General features: G+C 41.3%; 1 protein-coding gene across 14 annotated transcripts in view; it reads right to left on the bottom strand.

The window, feature by feature from the left end:
• The window catches only part of ebf3a (EBF transcription factor 3a), a 142756-nt gene extending 128773 nt beyond the window's left edge, over nucleotides 1–13983 (bottom strand). For all 14 annotated transcript variants that reach the window (XM_060940256.1, XM_060940262.1, XM_060940258.1 and 11 more), the window contains exons 1-6: nucleotides 13209–13983; nucleotides 12688–12844; nucleotides 12026–12089; nucleotides 11456–11511; nucleotides 8969–9042; nucleotides 7447–7515 (exon numbers count right to left, since the gene is read on the bottom strand). In XM_060940256.1, the coding sequence (XP_060796239.1) occupies nucleotides 7447–7515; nucleotides 8969–9042; nucleotides 11456–11511; nucleotides 12026–12089; nucleotides 12688–12844; nucleotides 13209–13342 (554 nt within the window). In that variant the 5' untranslated portion in view covers nucleotides 13343–13983. The remainder of the gene's footprint in view (nucleotides 1–7446; nucleotides 7516–8968; nucleotides 9043–11455; nucleotides 11512–12025; nucleotides 12090–12687; nucleotides 12845–13208) is intronic.
• Between the last annotated feature and the right edge of the window lie 423 nt (nucleotides 13984–14406).

The following is a 14406-nucleotide window of genomic DNA, read 5'->3' as shown; positions in this document are numbered from 1 at the left end:
TTGAACTGAACTGACAACAGGAAATCTTTCTTACACCTTCAGAGCCATAGCCGGTGTTGAAACCGTATAACAAACTGCGTTCAGGTTTCTTCCAGAGGCCTTTACTGTGATTTTTTTTTAATAAAAAATAAATAAAAAATCACCATCTTTCTCATGCACACTTCTTCACCATTCCCTGAAGTGCAATCCATCTTATCCATAATTCTGTGAAAATTTAGCTTAGGAAATAGTTTTGAGGTGCGGTGTAAAAAGTGTGTAATAGAGTACATCTGTTTCGACTGTAAACCGAGTGCACACCCAGGTTAGCGGCCGCAAGGTTTTGGCTTCTTGACCGCTCTGTCCATTTGTTTTCTGTGTGAGCAAGAACAGATTGTTGCCAAACACAGGTTAAGCTCTCTGTCTTTTTTTTTTTATCCTTCCACTCTTATAAATTTGGCAACCCTTCCTCTTTGCTGTCCCAGAGATCTGGCAACCCTTCACTTTCTGGCATAAAAGGTGACAATCTTCATTAAAACCTCTTACAGACAACTGTCAGTTATCCTCAGTTCAAGGGAGCCAGCTGTTCATTCTCTCTCTCTCTCTCTCTCTCTCTCTCTCTCTCTGAGTCTCTCCAGTGAGACGGTGTTCATGGTTTATAAGCTGTGTGTGTGTTCTGAAGAGTTTCAAGGTGAGAGTGTCATCTGCTCCGCTCGTGAAGGTATTTCTGAATATCATTATTTTGGGCACAAAGACAAAGGATCAATTAATAAATTGTTCCAAACGAGCGCCACGATACGACTCACACTAACTACGGCACAGACGACTGAGATACTTAATAGCTGAGATACTGTACATTTCCATATAAAAGCAAACGCGCATTTTTATACACTACACAGTACACAGTGTTTGCTCAAGCAATATATATATATATATATATGTATGATATTGTGATAAAGTATATCACGTAACACTTGTGTCACGTAACACGTCACGTTTGCACTGTTCTTTATACACTTTTATAACTTTGCTGTTACTCACCTACGGCATGTTCAAGCAGTTTATTTTCCTTGCTTGGCTGGATTCAGTCATTTTTATAGTAGGCAGGAAATGAAATGATTTGACGTCATAGTTTTTCCCAAGATAGTTTTGTTGGAATTTAAATTCTGTGATATTTTTTACTGTTATTAAGCCATTAATGACTTTACATTTCTACATTTCTCTGTAAATAAGGTTCAAGCAGACATTATATATACAGTATATTCTATCCACATTCACTAGATATGCGCAATCGTGCGCTCTGACTGGCTACTCTACTACTAGGATATCAGCTCATATACCATGAGTAGAGAAAAACAAAATGGCGGAGCGTGTTGCTGAACCAACCGAGGACGAAATAAAAAGTACTTGAAAACAAAAGCGCAAAAAAAAAGCAACAAAATATGGAATAAAATATTTGATGTGAAGAACGTATCTTTTTTTATTTTTCAAGAATTATTATTATTATTATTATTATTATCATCGCATTTTTCACAAATTGCTCCCGTCATTTCGCCGGGTTTGTTTACATTCTTCATCTTGAAGCGTTCAAATTTGTTGAATTTTTTTTTTTTTTTTTTTAGCCTGGTTCAAAAGCTCAAAGAAGTTTGAAAATTACACCACTGAAATGTCCAAGGAAGAATTAAATAAATGTCTAAAGCTGTTCTATACCTCGGCACGACAGCAAGACGGCACTTTCGTCAAAAAAAAAACAACACTAAAGTCAATTCGTGCAGCCATCGATAGGTTTTTAAGAAGTCCGGCTAAGCGGAAATGATTTTGTTGGACGTTTTGTGTAAAGTTTTTATTGATCGAATTTGCAAAAATAAAAATAAAAATGATCCATTTCTCAAAAATGTGGATAAAATAAAATAGTTATTCCATGAAATCTCATTGTACCGTACGTGGATTATAGCTACGCGCCTCGTCGGCTGTCAGATCATGAAGACTCGATTCCGTGGAATAATTGTTTTATATACAGTATATGTATATATATATATATATTCTCTACACACTCATGAAAATGCCTGCAGTTCTCATGACATGTTTTCCATGTTGCTCGGCTCGAATACGAACTCTGCCAACAGCCACATTTTTCCCCCTGCCATAATATATAACCATACCAAACCACACTTCTTTACAAAGTTTAAAAAAAAGGTTGTAATTCTTATCTTAATGATGTTAAATGGCTGTTTTGTTTTGTTTTTTTCATGTTCCTGATAAGCGAGTCTAGAAGAATGTACATAGTACAGTATTGTGCTTTTTACTATCAGTTCACTCCCTTTAAGGGGTTTCTGACATCTCTGACTGCCTCCTTTCCTCCTTGTATTTCAGTCCCAGCTCTACTACTCCTCCACAGACATGCACACACACACACACACACACACACACACAGATGATCCTTTGCACAAGCATCTCCCAGTGAAGGTTCCCATGCCACAGGCGGAATCAGACAGTCTTGACAGGAGCGAGCGGCTGCGGCTCGGTGTGTGACTGAAGCTTCAAAAGAGCCGGGCCGAACACCTGCACCAAAACGGCAGCCGCTTAGCATGGCCAGCTCCATGCAGGCACGCATTAATGGCCTCTTAGAATAACGCAAATACCCCCCACTAACACGCTGGGCCAGACACACACAGAAAACACACATAAACAGAAAACACACACTGGAGCAAAGCAAAGTGACGGAGTAAGGGAGTATTTTTATTGCTGCGTCGGCTAATTCGGTAGTGGTCAGTAGAATTTGTAACATGGCCCGAGCCATCACCTTACTTATTCACTCGGCAAGCTGGCTGAAGGGGAAAGAGAAGCAATGTGCTTTATTTTCTTTATGTGTGTGTGTGTGTGTGTGTGTGTGTGTGTGTGTGTGTGTGTGTGTGTATGGCATGAGCAACAGAAAGCTTGCTGACTGCCTCATAAATAAGAGCAGCAGAACACACCTGTGCTGGTGCTGTAGTGCGGCTGTGAGGCTGTTACCTGGCCAGAGATATATCTGCTGTCTGCTCGGCCATTAATCAGAACTAATGAAGCTCTCTCTCTCTCTCTCTCTCTCTCTGTAGCTCCTTTATTCCCCTCTCTTTCCCCCATCTCTCTCTTCCACACACCATTTCTAAAAACAATTCTGCAACACATGAAAAGCTGCTCTTCCATGAGCTCACATACTCACAAGCACACTTACTTCCACACCACATCCACACATCCATATCTGAATGTCACCTGAGCAAGAAAAAAAAAAAAAAGATGCAGACCTGAAATGGCCAGAGGCTACAGTAACAGCTGAGCAACCCTCTGCTGCTTCCTACAGGAGAGACAGACAGTGAAATAGAGAGCAACAGAGCACCATTCTCCACTTAACACTCTTTTAATTACCCTCCACACAAGTCTGTGAAAGCCTGCCATTCAGGAGCGTTTCAAAACAAACCGTCTCTCTCCAGGTCCATCACATCCTGCTCTCCTGCTCCGACGCTGATATGTAATTAAAGACGTCTCCAAAATCCTCCTCGACAGCCCGGGACGCAGCCAAATATGTAAATGGCATTAACAGAGAGACAATGAATTGAATTTTTAGGTTTTAAATATCCTTTTTTTTTTTTTTTTGCCTCCGCTCATTTCCATAGCGCTTCTTTTTCTCCCCACACCAACAAAAGCTCTGACCTTCTAAATGCTGGCATTTGTTCAGCTGAGCTCGGAGCGAGCCGCAATCGAGCATCTGCACACCGAAGAGAGGGAGGAGAGCTCATCAGGAAGACCTAGGCTATCGCATGCCAGCGAGGAAAACAATTTTTTTTTTTTTAAGTATCAGAAGAAGAAATATCACAGACGGTCATTGATATTTTGTTGATTTTTGGAAAAAGGGAAAAATTATTGGATGCCGGAATCTCTTAGCACATCAGCGAGATGGCTAATAATCACCCGTAATCCGCCTCATATGGAAATATAATGAAAGGTAAATGAAATCAGCGACAGGCCCAAATGACGCCCGAACCCAGTAGAACAGGTGCAGGCAGCTGTGTGGAAGAATAAGCTATAGGATGAAAACCGGTCCAGCAAACAACTGTGTGCACAAAAAAAAAAAAAGTCAATCTCATGCATTATTCAGTTGCATGGAGTGGGATGGGGGGATCTCTCAGGGGTCAGGCTGTCCTGACCTCTGTGACAGGAAGTGAAAGGGAGATCGGTGGCTAGGAAAGCCCTGATCAGTGGCAAGTATTATTCGTCGCCGAGCCACAGAATAAAGCCACAATCCTCTCCTGACACACTCTCACATGATCACTAACCTGTCTCTGAAAGCCTGTGTAGCATCCATCACTTACTTACAGACCTCTGCGTTACATCTTTCTCATACTCTCTCTTTATTTTTCACCTTCTTTACACATCCCCTTAGATGAATAATCTATGCCAGAGCAGTGGGAGGTGAAATATTTAAAGATCCGCTGAGATCGATTCTGCAATTCTGCAACAGCTGTTAAATGTGACCAACTTTTCATTCTTTTGCTGTTATTTTTCTCTCTCTCTCTCTCTCTCTCTCTCTCTCTTTTTTTCCCAAGCTGTGCTAAAGTCCAAGAGAAAATAGGATAAACAGATGTCTGGCTTGCCTACAGGAAAATAGGACACATTTGGAATGATAAGTCTCTTAAACTCCATTGAAAATGCCAGCAGCGTGATGGTGCCAGTTACTGCCCGCGCCCGTGCCAGCGAGCAGCGCGCCTGCCCTGAGTGCCATCTGGGAAAATGGTGCTGAGAATGTTATCGATAATGGATCACAAGTTCCTCTGGTCAGCATAGACCTGTGCTGCATAAGACTTTCTCTCCACTCTATCTCTATCTCTTTCTTCATCCCCGTCTTTCTTTCTTTCTCTCTGTCTCCTCCTTTCTGTTCCCTTCTCTTTCTCTTTCTCTCGTTCCCCCCAGTTAAATGTTTTGATTGTAACATAATCGGCCCTCCCTTGTCTGCCTAAACAATCCCCCCATTCATTTTCTAGATTCGTTCCCCTGCATGTCCACGCAAACCATTATTTCCAAGCGCTTGTTGAACATGAGCACACGTAGGCCTCGCTGTTCCTGACACCAATCATTTCATATCTACGTATCCCCTTGTCACAATTTTGGCCGACAGAAACGAGTGCAAAAAAGGCGTTCTGTGCAGAGGAATTGGCCCTTCGCCGCTTGTCCCACCCGGACTCGCACTTCACATTCCAGGTTAAAGTTTCATCACTTTTTTCAGGGCCCCGTTCTAAGAGTTCTGGGAGCAAAAAGGATAAAATCATCTGCTCATAGTGGCAATATGTGGACAATGCAGTAGGCTAATGAAGCACGTCTGCCTTTGTGATCGCGCAGAACGGATGAAAACGATACTCCCAGCCTTTTCAGGTGGCCCACAATGAAAATGTGAGCTTTTCTATCCACTGTTTGAACTTACGACAATATCTCCTCCTTTCGCCGCAGTCTCTTTCCCTGAGACTCAATCCCTCCTCCACTGTTCCTCTTTTCCTATTTTACTAGTGTTACACGCATTGTTCACCAGATTGAAGCACAAAGCGCAGACACCCGATCCCTCCAACTCTATTTAGGCAGGATACAAAGCCGAGCAATTTATGGGAAGAGCCAGTGCGTTAAATATCAATGACGCCCTGTTGTACAGTGTTCAGCATGTGTCTCTTTGAAGGTAAATATATACTGTAAGCTCAGCTCAGCAGATGAATAGAGCTCACTGGATTTCAGACATCCCAGGAACTACCAAGAGGAAGTGAGACATGGTTCTTTTTTTTTTCTTTTTTTGCTCCAAAAATGGAAACAACTTCCCTATAATCCTTCTCCGTGCTCTTTCCTTCTCCCTCTCCTCTCCGCTACAGGGCAGTGTAACATAATTCTCAACCTTCTCTTAAAACATCCTGCTACTAATTACTGCTCACGCGCTGGAGCTGGAGCTGCACATCAGCAGGTCTGTTCAAATCCTACAGTCAGTGATGTGGAAGAAATCAGGGCGCGTGTCAAGTCAGTCGCTGATTTTACTCAGAGACAAGATGGTGAATAATAATTTTTAAAAAAAAAATTTAAATAACACGACTTTATAGGTCGTAAAATGATTTATTTTATATAAATATGCTTCCACTTTTTGCTAGTATGTATCCCGATAATAAAGTGTACTTGCTGTTCATATATCACTCTTTGGAAATGCTTGTAAAAACTGATTATCATGCAGAACAGCATTTCCGAACCATAACCATATGACGTGTGATGGGAGGAAATTCATCGTGCTCAAAGTATGCGAGCACGGCCATAAATTCAGCACTGAGGCAGTGAGTCCTTTTTTCCAACGCTTCACACACACACATACACACACACACACACACATACACACTTGTGCTGAGTGGCAGTAGCAACTGGCAGTCCCTATTTGATTACTAATAAGAGAGATGTTCCCTCTGTCAGATACCAAACATTCTCCACTAAGCAAACAGCTATTTCAGCTAGTCAAACATTAGCATTGCTGTCCAGCGGTGGCGCGTATTTTGCTTCAGCTCGCGACTCGCTGTCTTTCTCTCCCCAATCTAATTTCTCGCTCGGTGGACGGCAAAGTTCACGATGGGGAGATAAGTTTGCAACATCAACAGAGCAGAGACAGAGAGAGAGAGAGAGAGAGAGAGAGAGAGAGAGAAGGCTCTGCTCTCTGGCACAGAGTGCCAGTTGTTCGTGCTGTCTTTATGGAGCATGGTGGGCTTGTTCTACCTCACTAATCTCCAAGAGGCCCTGGCAGTGCTCTGGCACATCCCTACTCCTCAGATCTGCCCTCGTCTTCTCCACGCTTGTATACTCTGCCAAGATAATTGGTGATAAGAAAGCACTCCAAGACTTGCTGCATGTTTGTAGCCAACATAAAGTTGCAGGAAATCAAACAGAACTAAAAAGAAGAGGGGGAGAGCAGAAAACATCAATCACTGGTCCTGCAGGAGACGATGTATTTAAACTTGATAATGTTATCAACACGGAAGCAGCAACAACCAGCTGAGAAACATCTCTCATTACCCAGGAGTAACGGGATGGGAGCTCACGCGCACGTGCACACACCTTATAAGAGAAACAAGGACAGTGGGAAGCTGTGAGCATCACGTCTAGAGCCTACGGAGAAGATAACAGGGGAAGAGGAGATGGAGGCGAATGATGCACTTGTTAACAAATTAGGATGAAGGAGGGAGAGCTGTGAATCTAAAGCCAGCCGCTCTCGAGGAATAAATGGCTCGTTGCTGGGAGAGGAAGGGCTAAAGCAACTGCCTCCCCTGGTACCTCAAGCAATTACACACTCCCTGAAGACACCCCTAGGTTTCCAAGTCAACCCACCTGTGCAAAGTCCAAAACACGGGGCTGCACCACCCATCACACAAAGACAACCCACCCAGAGACAACAGGAACCAGAAACGAGAGAGGGGCCCTTACCTGTCGATGATCACAGGGTCTGAAGGGGTTTCGTTTCTGTTCCCGCAACTTTTCTTGTCACAACACCGGCTGTTCAGGAAAAAGACAAACAAACAACAGCAGCGATGTAAGATTTGGTCTCAGTTCAGGAAGCGAGTGTTTTGTCTTGCTAGAGCCTGAATCCAAATCCGTCATTTGCTCTTTCCCTTTATAGCGTGAGGTGGAGGCGGCTGCCTGGCTGACTGGCTGGCTGGCCATCCCCAAATCGGGCGCCGCTGTGCCGAAACGGGGAACAACATGTTGCGGTGTTTGCATTGGTGCTGAACAGAGAACTGGGAAAGGGGTGGGGGTGGGGGGGGGGGGAATGCCAAGAGGCAGGAGGATCACTTTCACAGCTTCGCCTTTTGTTTACCTCTAATTGTCAAGCTGTTATATCTGGAGAGGATGCAAGATGCCACCTTCAACCAGTGCTTTTGTCGGGCACTTATTAATTACAGACTCAAAAGCCTGCATCAATCTTTCACAATGTGCCAATGCCTCCATTTTGAGGCTGCTATGACGCTCCTATTATGAGTGCTTTAATTAAAGCTGAAATGATACAAGGGGAAAAATCATGTGCCTCTTGCACTGAGAGAAGCACACTTGTATAATGGTTACATGCCCAAATTCTCACCATATGGTACAGAAAAATATGTAAAGCTCCTTTAATCTGACAGCTAAAGTGATTAAAGTGAAGAAAAAAAATCCTGCACGGCACACACACACAAAAAAAAAAAAAACACACACACACACATGTGAAAGTTGTATGTAGCCTAGTCACAGCACAAGCCACAAGAATGGTCAATAACAATGTGAGTCTTATCTCTGTAACGGCAGCACACAGGAAGAGGAGTATTTTGTATGTTAATACCAAAGAGCTCAGTGATGTGAATGTAGCACATCAATGAGGACTAATGGCACTAAAGCAGAAGCTGGCAATGCAGCATGACCTTTGGGCCTGTAACTGATGCTTGATGTTAGTGCTTAAAATTGGATTGGTTATACTCCTTTATTTCTGTCACAATTTTCCCATTTCTGTTTGACGTACAATTTCCTAAATCATCTTGACTTCAGGGTTATATACGGTAAGACATCAAATTAGTGCAACCTGCCTTTAGTCCAACTTTCAATAATAATAATAATAGGTCTTTATTATGATGTTGAATGACGCAAAAGTTAAGGTTGCATCTGGAGCAAATTTGAAATCTTCAGCAACAATTCTGCGCAATCCAATAAGCCTCGGTCCAAAAAAAAAAAAAATCAGTGACCTGCTTCTGTTTTAGTCTTTGTGCAATAGTGCACACTTCACAACTGTAAGTCACAATTCAAAATCCTCTCAACATCTGCATGCTGCTCAGTGTATCCAGGCCAATCAGTGATCGTCATATATAGTGCATTATTATTATTATTATTATTATTATTATTATTATTATTATTATTGGACAAAATAATGCACAAATATATGACACATTTATAATGTGTGTATAATTAATGTTTTCCTTACCTGCACATAATTTCATGTGTGAGAAGAACTCGGCACATTTCTGGATTTTTATCTTGGCCTTCATAAATAATAGCCTTGAGGGTAAAAAAAAAAAAAAGAAAGAAAAAAGAAAGAGAGAGAGAGAGATGGGGAGGGAAAAAAATTAGTGAGCAAAACTTAATACCAAAAACTGAATGATATAACATGTTTAATATTATTTTTATTAGTTTGATTATAGTGAGCTTATGACATGCAGGTAAATTAATAATAATAATAATAATAATAATAATAATAATAATAATAATAATAATAAAGAAGGACTGCGTCGTGTTATTGCCCATGCTTTATATTTTCACCAGCAGATCAATCCTATCCATCCAGGCCTAATTGTTTTCGAAACACAGAAATAAATAGTATAATATGTAAAAAAGGTTTAAATATAAAAGAAAGTGCATGTCTGTGGATATATAAAGGAGCGAGTTTATAATTTCATAATTGATCCTGAAAGCCTCCCATACGGCATGACCTTTGTTATGTCCATAAATAAGTGATGATGGAGAAGCATATTCTATTTGAAATTAATATCAGCGCCCGGCGCGTCACTCTGATGATAAATAATGTGACATTAATAGCACTTTATAAATGAAGAGGCGCATATGCTAACCGTTTAGCTCGTCGCTGCATTTTATTTGAGGAGATGAGAGGGAAATGCTTCTGGTGCATTAAAGGCGCTCGGGGTGCAGATGGGCGCGGGGAGCGCACACATCACCGCGCCTATCATCGCCACACATTGGAGGGGGAAAAGTGCTAATGGCCAATCTGCTGTTTATTTTTGAGTCGCTAACAATGATTTTTTTTTCCCCTCCTCGTTGCTTTAGATAAAATCACGGTGTCGGGGGGTACGGTTGAGTAATTTTTGAGCACTGGCTTTAACAGATGGCGCAGAGCTGGAGGTGCGCTCTCCTTCTCTCCTTCTCTCTCTCTCTCAAAATTAAAGCCGTTAATACATTAAAGGGATGATAAATCTCCGACATTCCTTGTATGAAGTAACAAGACTCACAGACAGACGGACAGACGGACGCGCACAGAATGCAGTGCTTAAAGATTAAAACGTCTCTTTCTTTTGCATAATAAATTAATTATGAGCTTACATTTGTAACGCGTCATTATTTTTTTTTTAAAGGAGAGAAAGTTATTGCACTCCTTGATGGCACTTTGTGATCTGTTCTTACAGCCATGATTTATTTTTCACACACCACCACCACCACCTCTCCCACTTCCCCCCATCCACCACCTCCTACTACCTTTCCTTTCCCTTCACACAGAGAGAGAGAGAGAGAGAGAGAGAGAGAGAGTAAATACGGGAAATCCATAAAGTGTCTGTTCAGCGCCATTGACTCTTTGATCATTTTCACACCAATTAGGACACGGCCTATATTTATAATTTCTATCGCAGATGCAACACCCACAGTGAAGCTGTCCAAAGCAAAATAGGAAAAACCCAAATCAGAGCGTTCAACTTGTCTAGCTCTTCAACGTGGCCATGATGGAAGGAAATGAGACGGTTAAAATGCGACATCATGACGAGGGAACGGTACAATATCAACTCAAGTGGCTCTCTCAGGATTTATTTCTCTTTCTAGAAGCATACAGAGCAAGAAGTCACGACCCTCAGGCTATACGTCAGAGGATTTTTATAAGCGTAAATAAATGCAGGTAATAAATGCACGAACAATTAATAAGGAAAACAGCCGAAATCATCTTTATATATATATATATATATATATATATATATATATATATATATATATATATATATATATATATATATATATATTATGCAAAGATGTGAAATTGTGCGGATCTGATTATGAGTGTTGTAAATAATTTAAGGGTGTTGTTTTAAATCAGAAGTTTCAGTGTTAAAAAGAGTGCATGAATAATTCTTGCATTAATAATTTCGCGCAAAAAAAAAAAAAAACCTCCATGCGCAGGATTTTGCGCCGTGATTAACCCTAAAGCAGGGCAAATCAAATCCATCAGACTGTCTCCACCAAGGCAGTAAATCATAAAGAAATATGAACGGCATGGAGAGCTTAAATACGAGCTGAATAATAAGGAGGGAAGAATGAGAGCTCGTTTTATCCCCCGCATTTAGAAAACAGCCGCTCATGAACCCTGAATACCCTCTCTTTCCCTGGCGCGGGGTTTAAAGCTCGGACTCAGTCATGTCGGGGTTTTCCTCCTTCCATCCTACCTTATATATAGTGCCCCGTTAATAATTAACACTAAATTATCCTACAACAACACGCACAAAAAAAATACGCAAAAAAATAAATCAATATTAAAATAAAATCCAAATTTCATCAAGCATGCACAAGCAACAACAGCAAACAAATAGATATTTACACAGAGTGAAAGGGGAAAGGCAACTTACCTAAACACACACACACAAACAATAATCATAATAATAATAATTTCTTTAAAAAAAAAAAGAATTTCTCTTACCTGTTTTGTCATGGAATCGATTAACCGTACATAAAGATCCTGTTCTGTTCTGACGCCTGTGGGAAATGTTTCATTCAGTGAGCGCCATGGATTAACCACACTTTATCATTTTCTCCTCTTCCCCCCCTTTTCTTTTTATATTTCAGTATCACATAAAACACTAGAAAGGTGGCATCATATATCATATATCATATCATATAATACAGCAGAAAGGTGCACTGAGCTCAAATCATTAATAATAATAATAATAATAATAATAATAATAATAATAATAATAATAATAATAATACACCTAAAGAGTTATTTGTCGAATGTGATGGAGTATTTTAAAACTTCCATAACAAATATCTTGACTAGTAAAAAGCACTAGGCTACAATCTAAAATAAATAAATAAATAAATAAATAAATAATATTGTTATTAGTATGATTATGTTGTTTATTGCTGGATAATTACTGTATATCCTATTCTATTATTATTATTATTATTATTATTATTATTATTATTATTATTATTATTATTCCTTGCTCCCTCCTCAATGTCAGTATCAGTATGGAGAAGTTTGACTTACCGTTGCTGTATAAAAGCTGTAGTTTGTAATGTATCCCATTGTTAGTTTTTTCGCTGTTTGGTTCCTGAAAATAAGCACGGGTGGCAATCAGACGGATGTTTTCTCAATTTATTTATTTCTGTTTGTTTGTTTCATTTTATTCTTTATTATTATCGTTGTTGTTGTTGTTATTTCAATATCTGAATATCTTGTTTTCCTTTTACGCATGGACAGTAAGGAATAAAGCGTCCATGAACTTTATCTATGAAAAGAGTAAATGTCTAGAATGGTTGAGATTCTGTGAATAAGTAGCCTGTTGTTGTTGTTGTTGTTGAATTATTATTATTATTATTCAGGCTAATGTGCGTTAAGTCTTGTTTTGGCACTTGAGTGTAGTTTGGAATGGTGCGCTTTGACACTGTTCTGCACAGTTAGCTCTGAATGATGGCACCCTGTAATATTCACAGGTATGTAGATGTGTAAATGTTATATCTATGTAGGAGTATGTGTATAATAAAATGCCTCTGATCCTCCCTTTAAATCAGAACTGTTTTGGGAGCATGTGCGTTTCCCTGTAAGTTCTGTGCACTTGAAGGGAGGAAGAAAAGAAAAAAAGAGATCATCTTGCGTGCGGCATTTTCCCCAAAAAAAATACAAAAAAAAAAAAAAAAAGCGGCGCTTACTTTCTCCTTCTCCACAAAGTCCACAAAAGCTGTCCTTTCGATCTCGACGGGCTGACCCTGTCTGTCGTACAGAGCCAAGACGAAGTGGAAAAAATTGGACTTCCTCAGATTGGACGGCGGCTGTTTCTCGTAATGCGCCCGCGCCAGACCCACTCCACTGCGGGGGAAAAAGATGACAAACCGGGGTCGGTTAAACAGTAGGGACAGAGGGAGCAAGGGAGCAAGGGAGGGAGGGATGGATGGATGGATGGATGGATGGATGGATGGATGGATGGACACGAAATAGATACAGTATGTATAAGCAGGGGGGGAAAAGCGTCTAAGCTGGTGGAAAGTGACCGGGAGAGTATCTTGATTTGTCACTTAAACAGCAGTAATATGATGTAATGAGCGGCAGAGGAGAGGTGTACGGGGAGACCGTAATTGATACATGGCATAAGTGGGGATTTAGGGTTGGTCTGAGAAATGCATGGGGGAAAAAAAAATTTAAAAAAAAAATCGGGACGATTTGGCAGACGTACCTTTGGGCGGCTGTGTTAGCATCCACCACCCCGGCCGTGTGCATCCAAGATCGGACGGGGTTCATGCCGCTGCCCAGCGGCTCCTCTTTCATAGTCGTCCCCCCTCTCGGTATATTCTCCTGAATCCCAAACATTAAAGCGGCGTGCGCACAAACCAGCTCCAGCCGACGAGGTCAAAGCGAAAAAATCAGGAAAAGGACGCTCCACGACACGCACTCTAACAGAGTTTGGTCGGGATTTCTTGAAGGAGGGGAAGAAAAAAAAAAAAAGAAGCCAGTTCACAACAAGTCTCGGCTCCTTGTTCAGCGCGTCCTGCGTTGGCACGACATGGACGGTTTCAGTGAGTGGAGGATTCTCTGTCAAAGATCTCTCAGCGGCTTGTTTGGATCGAGATCCCGTTGGAGGACTCGTCGAAATACCTGGATGTTGCTGCTTGCTTCTTTTTTTTTCTTCCTTCTTTACTTTTCTTTCTTTAAAAAAAAAAACCAGTCAGTTGAACATCTCTTGTAACTTTGCGCTGTGATGATGCTCTCAGGCTCGTGTCATCATCCCTACAGGAAAAAAAAAAAAAAAAAGCTTCAGGACACTGCTGAATCGACCACTTTCTGGCAAGGCGCTCCAGCTCCAAAAGACAAATAAACGGGAAAAAAACTATGATTTAGCGCGGAGGTGTTCCCGGACGCGGGAGAGAGCTTGATGAGGGGGGCCTTTAGCGTCTCTCGGAATGGATGGAAGCGTACAAAACTCAGCCCTCTATCCCCTAGGACTGAAGCCTTTCCCGGGAGCCAAAACTCTAGACCCGCGGGATCCGCACTGTCAGAGCGATGACGCGCTGTGGGCGGGGTTTTGACCATATATGGACGAGAAGGGGTCTGACATTTCCGGTCTCTGGCGTTGCCCAAGTACCGCGTGAGTACACACACATCCACACACTCCAAGCAGACAGCGAGATGTACTTTCCTATTCACCTTTTCAAAACATAAACGAGCTCGAGCTAATCAGGGGAGGGGAAACAAACAATCCTGCACGGATTTCGCATGCAAGTGTGCGCCATGAGAATAAACTGGTTATGTTTAGCAATAAATGCGCAAAATGAAGGCAGGTTAATAAATTAGCCTCATGTTTAAAAAAAAAAAAACGCTTGTGCATTTATCTCTTAGCTGTGCAAATAAGGAGGGCAGTTAGGGTTAGGTGCATC

The sequence above is a fragment of the Neoarius graeffei genome, chromosome 14 (assembly GCF_027579695.1).
Source record: "Neoarius graeffei isolate fNeoGra1 chromosome 14, fNeoGra1.pri, whole genome shotgun sequence".
NCBI classification, from domain to species: domain Eukaryota; kingdom Metazoa; phylum Chordata; class Actinopteri; order Siluriformes; family Ariidae; genus Neoarius; species Neoarius graeffei.
The sequence above is the reverse complement of the archived record's forward strand: the minus strand, read 5'-3'. Positions and strand labels throughout refer to the sequence as shown.